The 21,148-nt window shown below is 40.6% G+C and overlaps 1 protein-coding gene across 8 annotated transcripts in view; it reads right to left on the bottom strand.

The window, feature by feature from the left end:
* The window catches only part of Cadm1 (cell adhesion molecule 1), a 329,281-nt gene that overhangs the window by 219,582 nt on the left and 88,551 nt on the right, over window positions 1-21,148 (bottom strand). For 2 of the 8 annotated variants that reach the window (XM_042280837.2, XM_076576204.1), the window contains exon 2: window positions 2,481-2,565. The exons of the other annotated variants lie outside the window; for them this stretch is intronic. In XM_042280837.2, the coding sequence (XP_042136771.2) occupies window positions 2,481-2,550 (70 nt within the window). In that variant the 5' untranslated portion in view covers window positions 2,551-2,565. The remainder of the gene's footprint in view (window positions 1-2,480; window positions 2,566-21,148) is intronic. 8 annotated transcript variants of the gene reach the window in all.

Below are 21,148 nucleotides of genomic sequence, written 5' to 3'. Positions count from 1 at the left end.
AATAGCAATGTGAATATTAAACATTACTGGCCAAGTAAATTGCTTTTTGTCTAAGTATTCTCTTTTTTAAAGTTTGCCCCAATGTGAAGTCTCTCTGTAAGTCAGAACCTTCACATTATTTTAATGTACTGCTCTGTATTTAATAATCTTATGCTTCTGACATTAGTCTGTTACCATGGGAATGACAGTAGCACAAATACAGGATTATGGCTATCAAGCAAAAGAAAAGAAATTATGAATAAGCCTCGTTATGTTCAATAATTAGCAGCTACATGGAAAAAAACAAAACCATGAATTTAGGTTGCTGCCTTTATCTCAGTGTTTGAATACAACTCTGAGTGTGTTATTGCTTTACAATGAGATTCTAACCAACTGCCAAAAAGTCCTTTACTAGCAGTTGTTCCTCAGTAGTGCAATGTAAAAGCCTACCCTGTCCATCTTCCTTACATCTTTCGCTGCAGAAGGCTGGTAACTAATGGGTACTACACAACATCCCAAAATGGATGCTGTTATCTTCAGCCAACATATTAGGGAGAGGAATTGTGAGCACTCCTGGCCCCTCTACCTTGGAATAGCTTCCAAAGAGAGGCTGTTTTCCACAACGGAGGGTCTGGACATGGAGATGAAGAATGCCAACACTAAGCACAAGGCCCCTCCCCAACCCAAGCAGGCTGAAGAAGGCTACCATCAGGAAAGCAAGGGTTTGGACCCACCACCAAACTGCCATGTAGCCCCAGGCAGGCCTTTCTTCTCAGATACTCAGTTTCATTATTGTTGAAGGAAAAGAACAGAATATAAAAGTTTAATTTGAATTAGCGCATAATCCATTTAGTGCAAGACTTATTCCTTCAAAAATAACAAGAGGTCACTGTTCTCTGTGTTGTTTGCATGAATAGCTAAAAAAAGCTTTGTGCATTTATCACGCGAGAACTTTATTAGTAATTTCAAGGAAGACAGACAAAATGGTGGATAAAGACAACTAGGCTGCTGGAGACTAGACTTAGATAGAGAAGAGCCAGGTCACATCACCAAGGCTTCCCTAAATATGTGCAGACAGAAGCACATGGCTGGACTCTGGGCTTCCTGTAGAATCAAGCACCATTCTACAAAGAGCATCCCTCATTATCCCAGCTAAATCAGGCAGCAAGAACAAAATCGTTACCACTATTAAACTAGGAAACATTCCACTAAGATCAACAGCTCCATGGTACTTACTGATGCCCCAAGTCCCTCTCCCATGGGCTTTCTGCATTCTATGGCAATGGCACAAAACATCATTGGAGGGAAGTAATTTTAGAACATTCTATCCAAATTAACTGGTCTTGAATAGGCTCTGATTAAAATATAAAGGGCTTTTAAAATAATTTGAAATGATTCACTGGAACTAATTTGGAGATATTTTAATCTCTTAAACGTGCAATGAACTGTGGTCTCCCTTGGCCTCAGCCTCTCCTCAGGCTTTTGCCATTTGGGTTGAAACACACAAGGTAAAGCACGGGTGCCTGTAATTCTCCAGCCTTGTGTCTTCCAACTCAAGCACAACTCACTTCCACTTTCAAAAACCAGGCTGTGCACGCTTCTGCTTCCCAGGGAAAACTGCTCATCTGTTTACAAGGCCAGACTGTTCTATGGTTCTGAATACAGTCATGTGACAAGTATTTAAAGAATCGCATGACATAAACAGTCTCAGCTTACATTCTTCACTTATTTGTATACATCCATCTTTGACGAAACAAAGGCATTCTTTTCCCAACATACTGTTCAAAGACAGTCACCGATTCTTCAGAGGCTGCTTGAGAAACAACACCTCAACCCACCTGAAGTGGGCTTTTCTACTGTGCCGAGCAAGTTCAAGGACATGTTTGTTGCTTTGAAAGAGCCTCTTTAGACCCACTGCAGATTCCTTTACAAAAGCCCTCGGTGCCTGGTTTCCAAGATTCTCAGAATCTCAGACAAAGACCACTTGAGATACCAGGCACAGAGGCAGTCTCCATTTGCCCACACTGGAGACCTCACTGTTACTAGACATCTAGAGAAAAGAACGGAACTGGAAGAAAGAAGGAACTAGACCTGTGTTCTGGAACACTGGGACAGGCATAAATAGTCCCTGATTTAGTTCTCCTGGGATCAAGCAGACATCACTGAACCTACTTAAAAATGGGAAAACCGAGAAAGGAAAAAGCTACACTACAGCCAACCTTCCATATAATTAATAGTGGGGAGCAGAGTTCCCACTAATCCAGCTCCAAAATCCAAGTTCTTGTGCACCACCCTTGAGATGGGGCATTCTTGTGATCAGAGAGAGCCTTGCTTTTTTACTCCTATGTAGAATCTTAGAGAACGCTCTTAAAAACAAATAAAAAAACATGTAAAGCAAGTGATGGAAAGACGCAAATGACTTGCAGGAAATTACCTAGTGTCTTTTTGCGAGGCAGCTCCTTGCCCACAGCAGCACGACACACACAAAGACTAGAACTTACTATCATGGCAGAAGAGGCAGGGGTGGAGTCTCAAACAAGCATCCATTCTGACACTGTGGTAACCAAGCATTAGACTGTCACTTACCTAAAAGAAAGAGGAGAGAAAATACCATTATTGTAAATGTAGACAGTGACTCCTTGCTGACTTTATACCTGCTGGAGACATTAAAAGATACCTTTATTTTATAATCAGCACACCCTGATCCTAGGAGCAGAAGAAGAGCTGTTTTTTCCTTCCTCCCAATTTTGCATTCTCTGTTGCTAGGTGTTTAAATTCCATTCTTTTTCTCACTTTAACCTGGAACAGCCTTTATCTTTTTGAGATGAAAGAACATTTTTTAAAAATTGATGAATCCTCTGTCCAGAAAATTACACAGACACCTCTTGCCATGTAAGTTCCATGGTTCACTGTCCTCCACCGTCTACCCACTGACCTTATGATGAACATCTGTCCGACAGGAGACCAGATGAGATTATCTCTGAATCTACAATACAATTCAAATTTGCATCAGAACCCCATATAAACCTTGCCTTCCTGGGCTGGGGAGATGGCGCTGTCAGTAGCGTACCTGATGCATAACCAGGAAGAACCAGGTTCACATCTCTGAAACCTACATAAAGAGCTAAGCACAACGGAGCATGACTAGGAGCCAGCCTTGGAGAGGCAGGAGACAGGAGAATTCCTGAAGCATGTTGGGTAGCCAGAATATCAGAATCTATGAGCTTCAGTGTCAGTGAAATACCCTGTCTCAAGAAATAAACAACCAAGGAAAAACAAACGACTTGGGCTTCTATGTATCCAGGCACATACACACATAGGCATGCACATCTGCACACCTGTACACATACCTGATTATGCATATATGCACACTATACACACACACACACACACACACACACACACACACAATTAATTCCTAAAAAGTCTGTGGTATGTGTGCAAAGTCTTGCACCTTACAAACAGAAAATGCACATTCTTGTTAAGCAGATGTGACATGGACACAAAAAGTTGATCAATACCAAATAGCCAAAAAAAAAAAAAGAAAAAAGTCTCTAGAAATTGGAGAAGGAAAGCTAAGTATTTGGTCACCAACTAAATCTGTTAGTTTAATATTCAAACTTGAAATACATTATAAATGAATTAAGAATTACCAGGAAAACGAGAGCAAGAAAAGCTGTTGGGGGTAGGGGTGGGGAACGAGAGACAGAGAGATTACAGTGGAATTGTGGCAAGCCTTAGCAGGCCAGTGAGATGCTTCAGAGGGTAAAAGCGCTTGTCAAAGAGACCTGACAATCCCTGGAAACCAGGATGGAGAGTGGGAACTGATTTAGAAAGTTCTGATGACTTCCACACATGTTCTGGCACACACATATATCAGAGATACGAGCAATAATAAGTCATTTTTAAAGATTGATTTTAATTTTATGTGTCTGAGTGTTCCTTTTCGTGTAAATAAGTATACCACATACGTGCCTAGTGCCCTGGGAGGTCAGAAGACAGCATCTGGTCCCCTACAACTGGACTTAGATGTGGCTGTGAGTTGGGAACAGAACTCAGGTCCTCTGGCAGAGCAGTGAGTGCTCTTAATCACTGAGCCATCATATCTCCAGTAAATTTGTTAAATCTTTTTTTAAAGGTTAAACCACAGTATCAAGTTGCTACTCCAAGTACAATAGTGTGGTTTAGTTGCATTAATCAAGTGATGTAGCATGGGACAAAACAAAGATCAAAAGCTAAGGAATAGTACATGGAAACTTGGTATAGGATGAGCAATATCTTACATCCATAAGGGAAAAACACATGATTCTAAACAAATGATTGGAAAACTCCAAAGCCACTGGGGATAAGTTAAGTTGCACTCATAGCTCACATTATGTAATAGAACTATTCAGATTGCCAGAGCATTGTGTGTGTGTGTGTGTGTGTGTGTGTGTGTGTGTGTGTGTGTGTGTGTGAGAGAGAGAGAGAGAGAGAGAGAGAGAGAGAGAGAGATATCAAGCATTTGCAAAGATTCTCTGCATCATCTGTCACCAAGCAAATGCCAGTTACAACAACCAAGTATCATTGCTCACCTTTAAAAATGGTTCAAATCCAAGACACTGACAGACAGCAAAAAATGTTGCTAAGGTGTGAAGCAGCAAGACCTTAGCCATTGTCAATGGGGAGGCAAAGCAGCCACAACTGTGGTGGCTTCTTGGAAAACTAAACATACTTCCCTCCACCCAGCAGTCATGCTCATGTTTACCCAAAGGAGTTGGAAACTGTGTCCACACAGAAACCTACCCGCAGATGTTTACCACAACTTTTTTCGAAAAGCAAATGAGCTCTCGAGCCATGAAGAAAAACAACTGCAGATTTGTAAGTGAATGGAGACAATCCAAAATGGCTGTGTCTTATTCTGCAGAATAGTAGAGATCTGTGGTTGTTCTGGGTAGGAGGGGCAGCAGTAGGGATGAACTAGCAGAGGACACAGAGAGGCCTTCCAGGGCAGCGGACACGCTCTATGGTGCCACAACAGTGAAACATATTGTTACAAATGTATGCAAACCATACAAGGTCCAAGAGTGAACTCTAAAATATATCATCAAAATTGAGTGATAATTAGGTGTCGGTGTGGGCTTACCCTTTTTAACAAACGCACAACAGGAAAGGCTGTGTGTGTGTGTGTGTGTGTGTGTGTGTGTGTGTGTGTGTATGTGTGTAGAGAGAGACACAAACTAACTCTGTACTTTTCTCTTCATTTTCCAGTCTTCTAAAAATAAAACCCACCCCACCTCCCCACAATCTATAAAACTCTTGAACAAAATGGGTGATTCTACTACAAACTGAGAATAAGAAAACACAGATTTAGCAACAAGAAAAGATTAATAACTTCATCTACATGATAATTCACAAAAATATGCCATCAGCTAAAGACAAATGGCATATTTACAAAAATAAATGCTTGCATCTTATCAAAGGATAACATGCCTACCATACAAAGAGCTCCTTAAAAATAATGGGAAAGGGTTCCCACAGAAAACACAATGGTAAGAGGTGTGAACAAGGAGGAATATGTAGACAACAACTAAAAAGAAGCCTAAAGCATGGCTAACCAAGACTCAAAAAAAATTTTTTTTTACTCAAATCGCTCACTTTTTTCAAGGCAAATTTGCAAAACAAGAATGAACATAGTTTTTCGATAAAAATCCAGCATAGTCCATTTGTAAGACTGACTGAGAGCATCTCTGCACATTGCTGGCAGAGTAGGAATGGGGATGAAAAGCTCTAAAGGAAACCTGGCAGCCCCTAGTAGAGATGTAAAGGTAGATTTGTATATCAATATAAAAGAGACAAATATGGGCTTTCCCCATAACACTGAGAGAACTCCTGCTAATGAGTATAAAAAGATGATGAAAATAGAAAGTCATCTGGCAAATATCACAGCCAAGAATGGATGCTTGCAGAGCAGAGGGGAAAGAGATGGACACACAACTTGTGATAGTCAGTATTGGTTTGTCAAATTACTACATCTGGAATCAACTAAAGTTCAACCAAGTGGGCATTCTTCTAAGGGATTTTCTTGATTATATCATTTGAGATGGGGAGCCCCACCTTAAACCCGGGTCACACAGTCCACATAAAAGGACACAGGAGAGTGAAGCTTTTGCTTTGTGCTTTCTTGCCCGCATTCTCGCTAGCAACTTCATCTATCCTGTTGCTTAATGTAAGAATCTACTTCTTCAAGATCCCAACGTGGACTCAGAGCCAGTCCCTCTTTAGGAATCTAGGGGAGGACTCTAGCAACAAATTGGGACTGCTGACACATTCATAGACTCAACAACTAGGACATTTTCATCAGGAGACACCCACTGTTGGAATACTTGGACCACAGCCTAAAAGCCACTCTGATAAATCCCCTTTTAACACACACACACACACACACACACACACACACACCCAACCTTATCAGTTCTATTTCTTGAGAGAACCATGACTAATATACTACTGAAGCCAAGAGACTAAAAGGACCACCATCAACCAGAGGACCAACAGACACTGCAGACCAAATTCTTCATGACGCAGCAAGGACATAGTCACGTTTACTTAAACAAATGCATAAAACATCTACACATAAGAAGACATCATGGAAAAAAAACAAATTGTAGACACTCTTCAAAATATCCGGCTAGCTTTCTTTGACATCAAGCTGACAGAGACAAAGGACAGACTGAGAAAGGGTCACAGATTGATAAGTGGGACAAGACAAAGTCAATTGCAGTATGTCCTCCTAGCCCACAGGAACACAGGTAATTAAGGGGACAAATGGTGAAATCTGAATAGAGCCAGTAGTATTGAACCACTGTGGGTCTCTGATTTTCATACTCCCTCTATGGCTATCTAAGACAACATCTGGACAACCAGGAGGATCAGTCTATGGTCATGTTTGGTATTATTTTATAAACCTTCTCTTGGTTAAGTCTAAAATCAGTTTTTAGAGTTAAATTGTTTTTTCTTTTCTTCCGTTTTTTTTTAAACTGTTTTTTGTTTTGTTTTATTTTTGTTTGTTTGTTTGTTTTTGACACTGGGCCTCACTACATAGTCCAGGCTAGTCTGGAACTCACTATAGACCAGGCTGGCTGAGATTCCAGGCCAAAGCCACCACATCTCTCTGGTGTGTTTTTCAAAATCTTTAAAGTAGGAAAGGGAAAAAAGGAGGGAGGGAGAGGGGAACGAGTATTTTCCTTCTTATACACATATATATTTTTATTTTATAATTAATTGATTTCACATATCAGCCACAAATTCCCCTGTCCTCCCTCCTCTCACCCCCCAGTTCTCTCCCCCAATCCAAGGTCTCCCCTGGGGAGTCAGCTCACCCTGGTAGACTCAGCCCAGGCAGGTCCAGTCCCCTCCTCCTTTTACCAAGGCTGCGCAAAGTGTCCCAGCATAGGCCCCAGGCTCCAAAAAGCCAGCCCATGCACCAAGGACAGGTCCTGGCTCCACTGCCTGGGGGCCTCCCAAACAGTTCAAGCTAATCAGCTGTCCCATTTATCCAGAGGGATGGGTCCAGTTCCATGGGGGCTCCTCAGCCATTGGTTCACAGTTCATGCGTTTCCACTAGTTTGGCTATTTGTCCCTGTGCTTTTTCCAATCATGGTCTCAATATCTCTTGCTCATACAATCCCTCTTCTCTCTCGCCAAGTGGACTTCTGGAGCTCCACCTGGGGCTCGGTGTGGATCTCTGTATCCACTTCCATCAGACATTGGATGAGAGTTCTATCATGACAGCCAGGGTGTTCTGCCATCCGATCACCAGAGCAGGCCGGCTCAGGCACTCGCTTGACCATTGCCAGTAGTCTAAAGTGGAGGTATCTGTGGATTTCCAGCACTCTGCTCCTTCCTATTCCCCTGGGGTCTTCATTCATCATGGTATCTCCCTCCCCGTTCTCCCACTCTGTTCCTGATCCAGTTGGGACCTTCTGCTCCCCTAAGCTATCTTTCCGGCCCCCCGCCCCGCCCCTTGCCTTCCATTACCCCCCACCCCCAGTTTGCTCATGTAGATCTCATCCATTTCTCTGTTGTTGGGCGACCCCTGTGTCTTTCTCAGGGTCCTCTTTACTAGGTAGCCTCCCTGGTGTTGTGAGTTGCAGTCTGTGTATCTTTTGCTTTATTTACATCTAGTATCCACTTATGAGTGAGTACATACCATGCAAATCAAAATGACTCTGAGATACCATCTTACACCCATAAGAATGGCTAAGATCAAAAACACTGAAGACAGCTTATGTTGGAGAGGATGTGAAGCAAAGGGAACTCTCCTCCACAGTTGGTGGGAATGCAAGCTTGTAGAGCCATTTTGGAAATCAATATGGTGTTTTCTTAGAAATTTGGGAATCAACCTCCCTCAAGACCCAGCTATACCACTCTTGGGCATATACCTAAGGAATGTTCAATCATACAACAAGAACACATGTTCAACTATGTTCATAGCAGCATTATTTGTAATAGCCAGAACCTGGAAACAACCTAGATGCCCTTCAACTGCAGAAGGGATAAAGAAAATGTGGTACATATACACAATGGACTCAGCAGAGAAAAACAATGACATCATGAGGTCTGCAGGCAAATGGATGGAACTAGAAAAAATCATTCTGAGTGAGGTAACCCAGACTCAGAAAGACAAACGAGTCTTTTCTTAGTGTAGCACTGAGACTACAGAAATCATAAGAGAGAGAGAGAAGGGAGAGAGAGCAAGTGAGCCAGAGCCTTCCTAGGTCATAAAAATGCCTCACAAGTTAACTCAAAGCAAGAGGTCAAATCTCTGAAATTTTCTGAAGACAAAGGCACAGAGAGGACATTTTTATGACCTTGGGAGGATTTTTGAAAGGAGGCAAAAAATACAAATCATGAAATAAAAGATTGAATTTGGCTGCATTAAAATTAAAAACTTTTGTTCAACAAAAGATAGCATAAACAGAGTAAAAGACAAGCCACAGACTTGAAATGCATATAAGTAACCAAAGATTAGTATGGGAACATGAAGAGCTTCTGCACATCAAAAGGAATCACAAACCAGTAAAACAGAAGAGGGATCTGATAAGGCAACTGACAGAAAAGAAAACCCAAAAGGCCAGTAAGTATGCAATGAAACTAGGCCTCACAAGTCAGAGAAACACCTACCAAAACAAGGAATATGTTTTCACTATGATCAAATTAACAACCCAGGCAATACCAGTAATGGGGAAAGCAGGAAGCAATACGAGTCTCACACAGCGCCTAGGAGCTGGCCATGTCATCCAAGAAAGCCAAGGGTGCCCAAAGCATTTCTGGTATTGCACACCAGAAATGTTTGCCCATTCAAAAGGAACAGACACACAGGACCATATGTACCATGTTATCCTTTTCACTGAAGATGGGCTCGAAATTTGGAAATGACCTAGCAGATCAAATAAATATGCTAAGATCACAAAATAGAAAAACATATTGCAGTGAAAATTAGAACTCATAACCTCATGCATCAAGATTAATAAATCACACAAATGAGTAAAAGCTGAAAAGCAAATTTAAAAATACAGCAGTATGATAGCTTTTTAGTGTACATGAAGAATGCACTCCACCTAAGCTACATCCATAGTCCAGATGAAGTATCTCTAAGATGGTTTAATATTTTAAAACACAAAAAACTATACCACCTGTATAGACATGCAAATGCTAACAAGGAAATGGCCAAGAACTTGAAAGATGGCTCAAAGGCTGAGAGTCCTGGCTGCTCTTGCAGAGGATCCAAGTTCAGTTCCCAGCACCTACTTCAAGCAGCTCACAACCACCTGCAACTCCACCTCCAGGGGCTCCTAAGCCTTCTGAGAGGCATCCGCACTCATGTGTACATACCTACACAGACATAGACACAGACACAGACACAGACACACACACATACACACACACACACACACACACACACACACACACACACACTTAAAAATAAACCTTTTCTTTAAGAAAATGGTTAAAATAGGCACAGGGTTGATAAGCACTAGGAAAGAGGATGATGAACAGGCAAGTGAAAAGACAGATGCGGTGTTAGAACACGGTGAAGCTATTAGTGCAGTAGTGCATTTCTCTATTGCTGTAGACAAGCTTCTCTACAAATCTGAACCACACTGTAGAAATGACCTGCATCAGAGACAGTGGTCTGAACTAAACAACTCCTTGGCTGGATTTTAACTTGGTAGGGATTTTCTTTTAGTTTTCTTATCAAGATTTTCCCCTGAAATCAGATTGATATATAAACATAAAGAGTATCTTTAGATTCCCATATTCTAAAAATAGAACTTCCTTTTTCTTTCCTTAAAAACACTCAGATACTTCCTCCCTCATTATTCACACATCCAGTCACTTCCATAAGAATTTCTATTTGAGAAGAAATTTACTCAAATCCTACTTGAGTGTGCTAGACATCAGAATATGTTGATGATGTTAAATTTTAAAGTTGCTTATTTTTAAAAACAAAACACAGGAATAACAAAACCCAGATAATTGACAGTACACTTCAGGGATCCTAAACATAACCAAATAAAATCTAATTTACCATGATAAATATCAGTATAGACATTACTGTGCAAACTATATGTTGGGTGATATCTAATATGAAATGTCCCCTGTGGCTAAGGAACCACTGTAAAAACAACAATAATGAAGTCAAAATGGAGTACTCTTGGGCATATATGTAAGAAAGGTACTTTCTTCTACTACACAGAATTAGAACAGCTGTAGCTAACTGCTGGACATCACAGTAAACAAGTGCAATGATTGCCCATCTGAAAGGTCAACAGTAGCCATGGACATGCCACAAAGGTCTGAGTGTGGGCTACAAAGACCACACTCGCTGTCGTCCTCCCAAATGAAGTGTTAGTGGTCAACACTTGAGTGAACGAACAGGGCCAGAGACCTTAACCAAGTTTTGCTCGTGTATTAATTCCATAAGGCTGAAAAAAATTAGTTCTCTGGCCAGATCTGAGAGTTTTTATTGCTGTGAAGAGACACCATGATGACAGCAACTCTTATAAAAACATTTCACTGGGGTTCGCTTACAGTCCAGAGGTTTAGGCCATTGTCACCATTGCAGGAAGCAAGGCAGCACACTGGCAGACATGGTGCTAGAGATTTAGCTGAGAGTTCTGGATTGGCTGGCAGCAGAAAGAAAGAGTGATCCATTGAGCCTGGCTTCAGCTTCTGAAACCTTAAAGTCCACTCACAGTGACACATCTCCTCCAACAAGGACACATGTCCTAATTCTTCCAAATACTGCCACTCTCTATAAGCCTGGGGATGGGGGTGGTCATTCAAACCACCAAAGGCTCCCTAACCTTGGCTCATGGTCTCTCAAGCTAAAGAGTGGACACACTGAGTGTGGAAAAGGGGAAATGGAGACTCCAGGCCCCAGGGCAGCATGTCAACATAGAAAGGAACCTCATGACATGGCCCAACAGGCACGCAACATCAGGAAGTTTTCAAGGGTCCCTCATGGATCCAAGAGAGCAACTAGTTTCAAACTGAACTCTGAAATACAACACTGTCACTTAAAAATGGCACATTAGTTGTTGTATGCTAAAGAGAAGAAAGGTAAGCCAGTGCAAATGCTGAATAAACCAGTTAATTATCAAATTTTAAAAAAGTGTCCTGTGGGCTCCAAAACTGAACAAGTTCCAGCTCCAAACAAATTGTAAAATAGACTCTTTTAAAAAAAATAAAACCTTAAAGGAGGTGGTAATGTTGACATTGGCAACAGCTTAGGAAGAAGACAGGCTGTTTCTTATTTTTACATGAGAATGGAAATAAAAGAATGATGTCTTCCTTTGAAAAACAAAATAAAAACACTCCCATGTATTAACTTTCCTCTGGCTTTTAAAAAAAAGTGTGTCAATTTTAACTCCTCAAACAACAATTTTTCCTTCTGACACAATAGCTCACTTCTTCAGCCTACAGCTTGTTGGCTGACCCCATCAGTTGAAATCCCTACACGATCCAAGATCTGGGACCGAAACCAAAAGGAATAAATCAATGAAGACCTGGTTTTCTATGCCACTGTGCAGGCCAGCACTCTTGGAAGATGTGGGGTGGCCAAAAGCTGTGGGGACATTCACAATCATGTTGGTAAGTGATCTAAAGTCACAGAACACAGGAAGGAGCTATCCAATGATGTTCCTGAGAAATGGCATTTAATCTCCCTTTTACTATGGTGTACTACATGCCAAAGGTTCCAGAGTGTTCTTACTATTAGCACTTATTCATAACCAACTCTTCTCCAGGAAAATAGTTAAGTCATCCTTCTTCTGTAGAAGAGCTCCTGAACAGTTCAAACCCTGTGATAAAAGAAGCCAATGGAAACTGGGGGAAGGAGAAAATGTTGGCCAGAAAATACTTACTCCAACAGAAAAGTTACATTTGATGTTGTTCCAAAAAGAGAATATTGGCAGGAGATGCAAGATTTTGCGCTTTCTGTGGCTACCAAAATAAAATGATTTTAACCCTAATCCGGCAATGAGAAACAAACTAAAAGCACACAAAATGGATAACGCCAAACCTAACTGCACAATGCCATACAACATCAGTCCAAAGAGGTCAATGCAGCAGCCTGAAGAGCAGAGAGTACACACAGGGATGAACAATGAGCTTTAAATCCTCATCTAGTGGGAGTCATACAGGAATACACCTGTGCAGACTTCAATAGCTAGATAAGAAGAAAGAGGCTAGGTGCCAACCTCATCAACAAGCTAAGAATATAATAAAGCAAAATTCAACTTCAATTTTTGCAAAAACACTGGTATTCTGACATTCAGAGAAGGCACTGCAACACCTCTCTATAACATACAAAGGGATGTGAAATCCATGCAGCATACAGCCACTGAAGGAACTGCCAGGTAGGACAATCCCAAAACAAGATTTCTTAAGAAATCCCATTCCCTACTTATCCCTTTTTGTTGTTTTTGTTTTGTTGTTTTTAATTGTTAAATACTGGCATACTAAAGAGTAAAATTCTGGAAAATAATCTCCATTCACTCAAGGGCTGACTCTAGTATACTTGAGCCAAGGGAAGCCCAAAAATAAAGGACACTGTAATAATGGTTTTTTAATATAGCAATGGCCCAACTAAGTAAGTGGTCGAAACGACATGAAAGGTCCTGAAATCTGATCTGGTAGCAAAGAATCAAAATAGTCTACAAAATGCCTGTAGTTTCAGGAGATATGTACTCATTTTTACTTTCAACACAGTCTTTTTCAGTGAATGTTTCCATATGCTTTTTTTAAAAAGTCTCCCTTTTCCACTCCTCAGTATATAACATTGGGGCAGGGATAAATTTCAAGCTGGCAAATGTCCAAATCCAACAGTTGCAGCTGTAGTAGCTGCCTTGTGTACAAAGCAATTCAGGAAGCTTTTAGAGGGCAGAGTGCACCAGACAGACGGGGGTCTGTAAGCAAAGCATGGATGGATCCCAGTGCATTCAGAACAGACAACACATCTGTTCCCAGGTCCCCCTTGGAAACATGCCTATTCGAATAGCAGTCAACTTTAGTGCTCGTGTTTTTGGAGGGAAGTATATCTACTTAAGCACTCATATCAAAATTATATGCCAGTAGCTATGAGCCGGCGGCCCATGGGCCATCTCAATATCCTAACCAGACACTGCAAATAGCACACAGCACGCTTTGAACAGACTAGAATCAGCTCCCACCAGGACTTCTTTGCTCATTAATGGTGTCGTGCATAAGTATGCACTTCTCTTAGACAACACCTGTATTCAGCCACAGAGTAGACTCTGATTACCCTTGTTTCTTCTCATATCCAAATCCCATCAGGTAGCTTCTCTCTCCCTCCAGTACTATACAATGGTAGATCCTGGATGTTTTTCTCTCCTTGCCATAGTTTCAATTCAGAACTCTCTTCTAAGAAAGAAATACAGTCAAGTGATAGACCTGGGAACATGGGGAAAGTCATAGAATAATTTCTGGGAGGCAGAGCAGAACAAGCCTGCTTACAGAGCTACAGGTGAGCAATGATGAGATGGGTTAAGACTCCAATGGCTACTGATGGAACCAATATATAAATAACTAAATAAGTAAATGCAGAAAAGATACTTTTAGGTATTTAAAGAGGAAAAGTAATCAAAGGCGTAAGAGTTAGAAGAGAACAAAGTAATTTAACAGATGAACATAACAAGGAAATTAAAACTAAATACACAATTAAGCCATGTGTTTTTATGTGGTTGTTCACTCACTAGACACTGTGGTTTCATACCCAACTTTCTTCTATGAACTCTCTAGGTGGGATATTTCATCAAGCTACAGCAAAGGACAATCGTAATCCGGTTGTTTCCATAACCATAAAAATGATTTTCTGAACTCGAAAGGCACACACACTGATGACAAACCACTGCAAATTTACAATGGGAGTAAGTGCCACGCATAAAACCCTGTGTTTGTGCATGCAACAACAGACAATAAATTAGCATAGAGCCCAGCTCTGACACGCCTCTCACTGTGTAATTACACATATTAATTACATGTTTAATTGCAATATATTAATAACACCTTGTCTGTAATTGCAATGTATTCATGTAAACCTAATCAAGGAAAACTAGAATATGTGAATAAAACTTGTAATGGAAAGTATAACGACCACACTAACAAGATAGGGAGAGGGATGTGTATGTGTGACAAACTGTTTGTATCAAGAAGAATAGAAAGTGATTCTCTTTCCTGAACATTATTTCAGGCCCATTTAACACAATCTGTACCACTCAATGAATGTTCGGTGTCCTACACACATCAAATCTGATTTGGACAATGTTCTTCACTTGAGATAAAATTTCATTGCTATATTTAGTTCCGGAATGATAGGAAAGGTTTACGTTTTTAAGCTTAATAAAAAGTAGAATATGCTAATGATTGGAACAGCCGCTACACAATCTGTCATGTCACATCTACACAACAAAGTCATCTCACTCATTTGTGACTCCATACAGTCTGACTTAATTTCCCTCTATGTAATCAAGAAAAAGTCTAATTCTTTTTTTGGTCCAAGAAAGTAGAATTCTATTTTGGAAGAATTGTGGGGACAGAGTTCATTATTGTAAGCAATCATTGCTCCTTATAGTGTCGTAGACCTTCACAGGTAAGTGGGAACTCCTCAAGGTGTGTTTCTGCAGAGGGCCAGAACTTAGTAAAACAATAAATCCAAAGTCAACTTAAATACAAGAAGAACTCTAACATGGTAACTAAAGGCTGAAATTAGGGTCCTTTTATTCGATTTATGTAGCACGAATCTTAACGGGTCTTATTAATAAAATCAAACCTGATGCTAGGTACTGGGGTCAACGCTGGAAGATCAGAGAAACAGAACAAACCACAGCCACCTCACCTCACCAATTCCTCAGCTGATCCTGTTTCCTCAGACTGGAAGCCTCTGTGTTCTCATCCGAATGCATCTCAGCTGAACTGTGCTGTTCAAAAGCCTGAAAGCTTAACCATGCCAAAAAGCTTCTAGTTTCTGGTTTTCACACCTTATATACCTTTGTGCTTTCTGCCATCACTTCCTGGATTAAAGGCGTGAGTCACCATGCCTGGCTATTTCCAGTGTGGCTTCAAATTCACAGAGATCCAAATGGATCTCTGCCTTAGGAATGCTAGGATTAAAGGCGTGTGTGCCACCATATTCTAGCCCCTGTATCTAGTGGCTGTTCTGTTCTCTGACCCCAGATAAGTTTATTAGGGTGCACAATATTTGGGGGAACATAATATCACCATAGACTTGTCTGATTTTTCATGAAGCATTTTTATAAGATTTAAAAAAGTCATCAAACTTGCGACCACAGGCCTCAAAGTTTCAGCATACAGCTCAGAAGCACTCTAGCTTACTCCTCCCGATCTGTGCATTTTCCTAGGGGTGGGAGAGACTCTGAGGCTAAACTAAGTTGATCTGAGAAAGCTGGTAAACAAGTTTATGAAGCAGACTTCAGCAACTTAGAAACAAATACTGAACCTGCTTTTATAAGCAGCTTTATGAAGCAAACTTGGATCTCTTTAATTGTTACTATACTGAATCTGCTTTCTTACAGTGATTTACAATGGCATGTCCATAGGAGGAAGAATGGCACAGACTTTCTAGCAGGTTCTCAACTATGGGATTTAGGACAAGACAAATTTTAGCAACAAGACCGTGCTTCTCCCTCTCTTCCCTGGGTTTTCCTTTCCTCCCTAGGAGGTAACGATTCACAAGCTGCTGACTACCTCACTGGAGTTACAAATGCCACCTGAGTGGCAATCCGGTGAGATCTCGATTTCAACACCATCATTTACCACCAACATTCCCAAGTTCATTCAGAACCAGTTTTTTTTGTTTTGGTTTGGTTTTGGTTTTTGGTTTTTTGAGACAGGGTTTCTCTGTGTAGCTTTGCGACTTTTCCTGGAACTCACTTGGTAGTCCAGGCTGGCCTCGAACTCACAGAGATCCGCCTGGCTCTGCCTCCCGAGTGCTGGGATTAAAGGCGTGCGCCACCACCGCCCGGCCCAGAACCACAGTTTTGCTATGACTATCAGGAGCCCTCCCCATTCAAAGAGCTCATAAACAGCCGTGCTCCACAATGGAGGAATGCAGCATTTTCCACAGAACATGGCATCATTTATCTTTTCCAAAATGTTATTCACACCTCAATTACTGTTCATCTGTCACCATCACTCCTACAACTCGGAGCAAGTAATCAGCTGGAGATAAATTCTCTCTGGACTTCTACTGCATTTACACATGAGGAAGGAAATTTCAAACTACCATCGCACTCAGCCACTGAAGCAGTCGCTGCAAGGTTCCTGTTCAAAACCCAAAGAAATACCTGATTTACTTATAGGGGAGAGTTAGGAAGAAAGACATGAGAGGGAAGAAATGCTGTACATAAGCAGAAATTAACACTCGCCTGTTTGTAAGATCTGGAAATATTTGTGCCAATGTATTATGATGAGTTCTCGCAAGCCATTCAACAACCCACTTAAGTTTTTAAGGAAACAGCTCTTTCTGAGGTGTGGTAGTTTGAGTGTAAGTGGATCCCGTAATCACATAGGGAGTGGCACTATTAGCTGTGGCTTTGTTGGAGTGGGTGTGGCCTTGTTGGAGGAAGTGTGTCACTGAGAGGGTGGGCTTTGATGATTCCTATGCTCAGGATACCACCTAGTGTCTCAGTGGACTTCCTGTTGCCTGCAAAATGTAGCACACCCAGTTCCAGCACCACATGTGTCTGCAGGCTGGTGTGCCCTGCCCTGGTGATAATGGACTGAACCTCTGAAACTGTAAGTGAGCCATCCCAATTAAATGTTTTCCTTTATCAGAGTTGCCATGGTCCCCAGCACTGGGGAGGCAGAGGCAGGCAGATCTCTGTGAGTTCGAGGCCAGCCTGGACTACAGAGTGAGTTCCAGGACAGGTGCAAAACTACACAGAGAAACCCTGTCTCGAAAAAAACAAACAAACAAACAAACAAACAAACAAACAAACAAAGAGTTGCCATGGTCATTTTGTCTCTTCACAGCAACGGACACCCTAAGACATGAGGTTATTGTTTTGCTAACAACAGAAGGCTGTAACACTCTGGTCCTAGCTTGACGCAGTTTTATCAGGTTTTCTCCTTCAGAAACCATGTACACTCCTAACCCTCAAAACCACCTAATGAGGATCACATCGCCACCCCTCCTGCCATTCACGGAGAGCTTTCTAAGTGTCAAGCCATGTTTCTAGACATTGTACTAACTCAATTCACAAATAAATCTATCATAGAGATATCATTCTCTATTACCCATACAGGGAAATTATGGCACTAAGAGATTATATAACTTAAAAATGTTCACATAGCTAGTAAATGAAAGTGGTAAAACAGGACCCTACGAGCCTGGCTCCTAGTCAGTTATTATCTATCAGTATAAAATTAATACAGACCATCAGTCTCCTGATACCACACTTAGGAGAAATAATTCCTTATGTAAATGCCACTTACATATTTATACACATACACACAAAGCATGCAATTATTAATCTGCTAAATAATGCAAATGCTACACTAAAATAAAGTTCTCTTTTGGAACCATGGCCTTTTTTTGTTACCTCCACTATACTTTACCTGACAGACTTTTATTTTCATGAAATAAGTGCCTTGGGACTAGAAGACAAAACATCCAATGCTTCTATATGAAAAGGACATCCTTACAATATTTAATTAAGCAATGGTTTCATTGGTTATTTTAATATTAATCATTTGAGCCCCAGTCATTAAAAAGTAAAAATAAAAGCCATAACAAAAATAATATATCAAACACTTACAAAATTAACCTCCACTCAATTAGCAAAATAATCTGTCTTTTCTTATAGTCTTTGTAGGTTCCTGGAAGATTCTATATGGTTTACAATTCGAATAAACCAGATTACAGCATTAAGGTAAAACTTACCAAAAATGCAGCAATTGATTAAGCCAATGATTATAATAAAACTATTTGAATGACCAAAAGAATTAAAAAAAAAATCAATGAGCACCCAGCAGAATGGAACCAAAACAACATGACATGTAGAAAAGAAACCTGCAATGATGAAGACTCCTAGCTGAAATGTGAAAAGAAACCTGCAATGATGAAGACTCCTAGCTGAAATGTGAAAAGGGAGGCTCTGATGGCTCCTGTTCACTGTCAACTTGACATTCTAAAATCACTGGGGAGTTGAGGTTCTGCGTATGTCTGTGGAGGATTATCTTGACTGTGTTCACTGATGTGGGAAAACACATTCATTGTGAGTAGGGCCATTCCCGAGAGGGATCCTGAACTATACAAAATGGAAAGCTCTTCATGCAATCATTGCATTGTTTCTTGATGGTAGAAGCGAGCTGACCAGCTGCTGCCTTCCCAACAATGATGTGCTGGTTACACCTTGAACTGTGAGCCAAAGTAACCTTTTTCTACTTTCAGTTGCTTGTGTCAGCATACTTTATCACGGCAACAGGAAAATAAACTAAACCGGGGCTCTGGTGGCATTCCACCAGCCAGCTGTGTCAGGAAAACTGCCCTGAGAACAAGCACCTCTTGACTCACTACGCTTGGTAAGAATTAGCACAGAAGTGGAATTACAATTTCAGTGCTGCTAAATATAAGATAAAGTAACATTTTAAATTTCAGTTTCACTCAGCATAGTAAAGTTCAACCCAATCTCTTTATCTGTATTTACTATGAAGTTTCTGATACCCACTTTCAGTGGATTCACTTGGGTGACCTTTTTTACACTATCAATTATCAGGTGCTAACAAAGAGGATTCCCTTACAAGATCTGCATTTTCAAGGGAACTTCAGCTTCAGAATTGAATGAGGGAGATATTACACCTCTTCTAACACGGTGAAAATGAAGTAGAAGTTTTGAGTCTGAAAAATGTTTTCCAATCCCAGCTGAATCCCAGTGGTTGCAATGACTTGGGAGAAGATCTCTCAACCTCTCTCAGGTCATTTTCATGCCTGAGAAGTGAAATATTCCCTCCACCTCAGGGTGATATTATGAGATAACTCTCAGGGGATCAAGCAAGGTGACATACGAGAGCAATTTTTAGTCTGCAAATAGCCAACTGTTGCTGATGCTTATATTGCTCACCCTCTTACTCTACAAATGGATAGTCCATCCCTCAGCATGAGGCATTCACACTGAAAAGGCACCAACTTAGAGTCTGCTTATGAGTAATCAAAGTTATGAGCTGAGGCATATGCAAAAGAAATTAACATAGAAGGCAAATAAGTCACAAAAGATTTGTTTCTGAAAAAGGGAAGAAAAAAATTAAAACACTAACACTGAATCTGATCCAACTGAAATAACTAGGGGAGATTTTGTGAAAGAAACTACATGCAAGAAAAAGCCAGAGTGATCTCAGGGTTGCAGAACTTAGAAGGGCATCACTCTATTTGGCTCATTCCAATCCCTTTTCTACTTATATAAATGGGGCTCCAAAACACAAATATTGGTGAGATAGCAATGTGAGGCATGTGAAGACCTTCGATCCATTGGTATCTGCTATGCCAGATGCCATGTCTCTGTGCAGTTAAGAGTGCCGTGACAGAGCCCCTCAGCTGATAATGCCAAGTCATGCCCTTAATACCCAATTCCATTGAAGACACTGACAGAAAAGTTTAGCTCCAGGTCATGCATTTATGAAGAGATAATCAAAGACACATTTTTGTGAAAATCGGAAATTATATTCAAAGCTGTGCATCTTTGACCAATTGTCTGCTGCTTTCTTGTATGAAATCTCCAGAGTGAAAAAATATGAAACAATATACTTCTATTTTTGCCCATCAGAATCACTAAAGCCTGATATGAAGCGAACTGCTCACATTGTAAACATGGAATGCATAAATTTGCTGGATAACAGTAAACTCAAGTAGCACAAATCACATCTAGTATTCTTGTAGATGCTCCTTATCAGTATTTAAGCAGCAGAGACAGTTAGGAGCAACAAGCACAGATAAAGCTCACCACACTATTTAAATTCATCCTGTGCTCCAGGACCCTAGTACTATATTCTGCACTAGGACTACATGGCTTATTTTCAGAGTCAGTACATAACTTCAGATCTACCTGACTGCAGTAGTCTCTTGTCCAAGGCAGTGTAAAGCCACAGACCCATTTCATGCTGCTTAACTTTACTAGTTACACGGGGTGGAGAGGGGGTAGATTCTGTACTCACACTTCAAAACCTCAGATAAGTAATAAGGTAAGAACAACTAGTAGAAGAAATGAAATTAGGCTCAAGTGTAGCTTGGTGGTACACATATTTCGAATGTTCAAGGTCCTGGGATCAACATTTGGCATCAAAAGGGGGGGGGGCATGTAATGAAATCAGAATATATTCTATGCAATTTAATATTTTCAAGAACTCAAATAATTACTGTTTAGACTGAATCATGTCAGCCATGGGAAATGCAATTTAATAAAAGAGCAGAGATGAGATAGATGTGGAGTTCCTAAAACAATATAATCAAAAGCATTTTCAGTGGTTTGAGAAGCTTTGAGATGGCTAGTTATTATGTATAAACACACATGTGAAAACCATGAGCTCTATATGTCAGTGTGTTTACAGAAACATAAAAGAAAAAACACTAAGGGAAAAATACAGCCCT

This window comes from Peromyscus maniculatus, chromosome 7 (genome assembly GCF_049852395.1).
Source record: "Peromyscus maniculatus bairdii isolate BWxNUB_F1_BW_parent chromosome 7, HU_Pman_BW_mat_3.1, whole genome shotgun sequence".
Lineage (NCBI taxonomy): Eukaryota > Metazoa > Chordata > Mammalia > Rodentia > Cricetidae > Peromyscus > Peromyscus maniculatus.
Note: the sequence above shows the minus strand (reverse complement) of the source record. Positions and strands in the feature narration are given on the sequence as shown.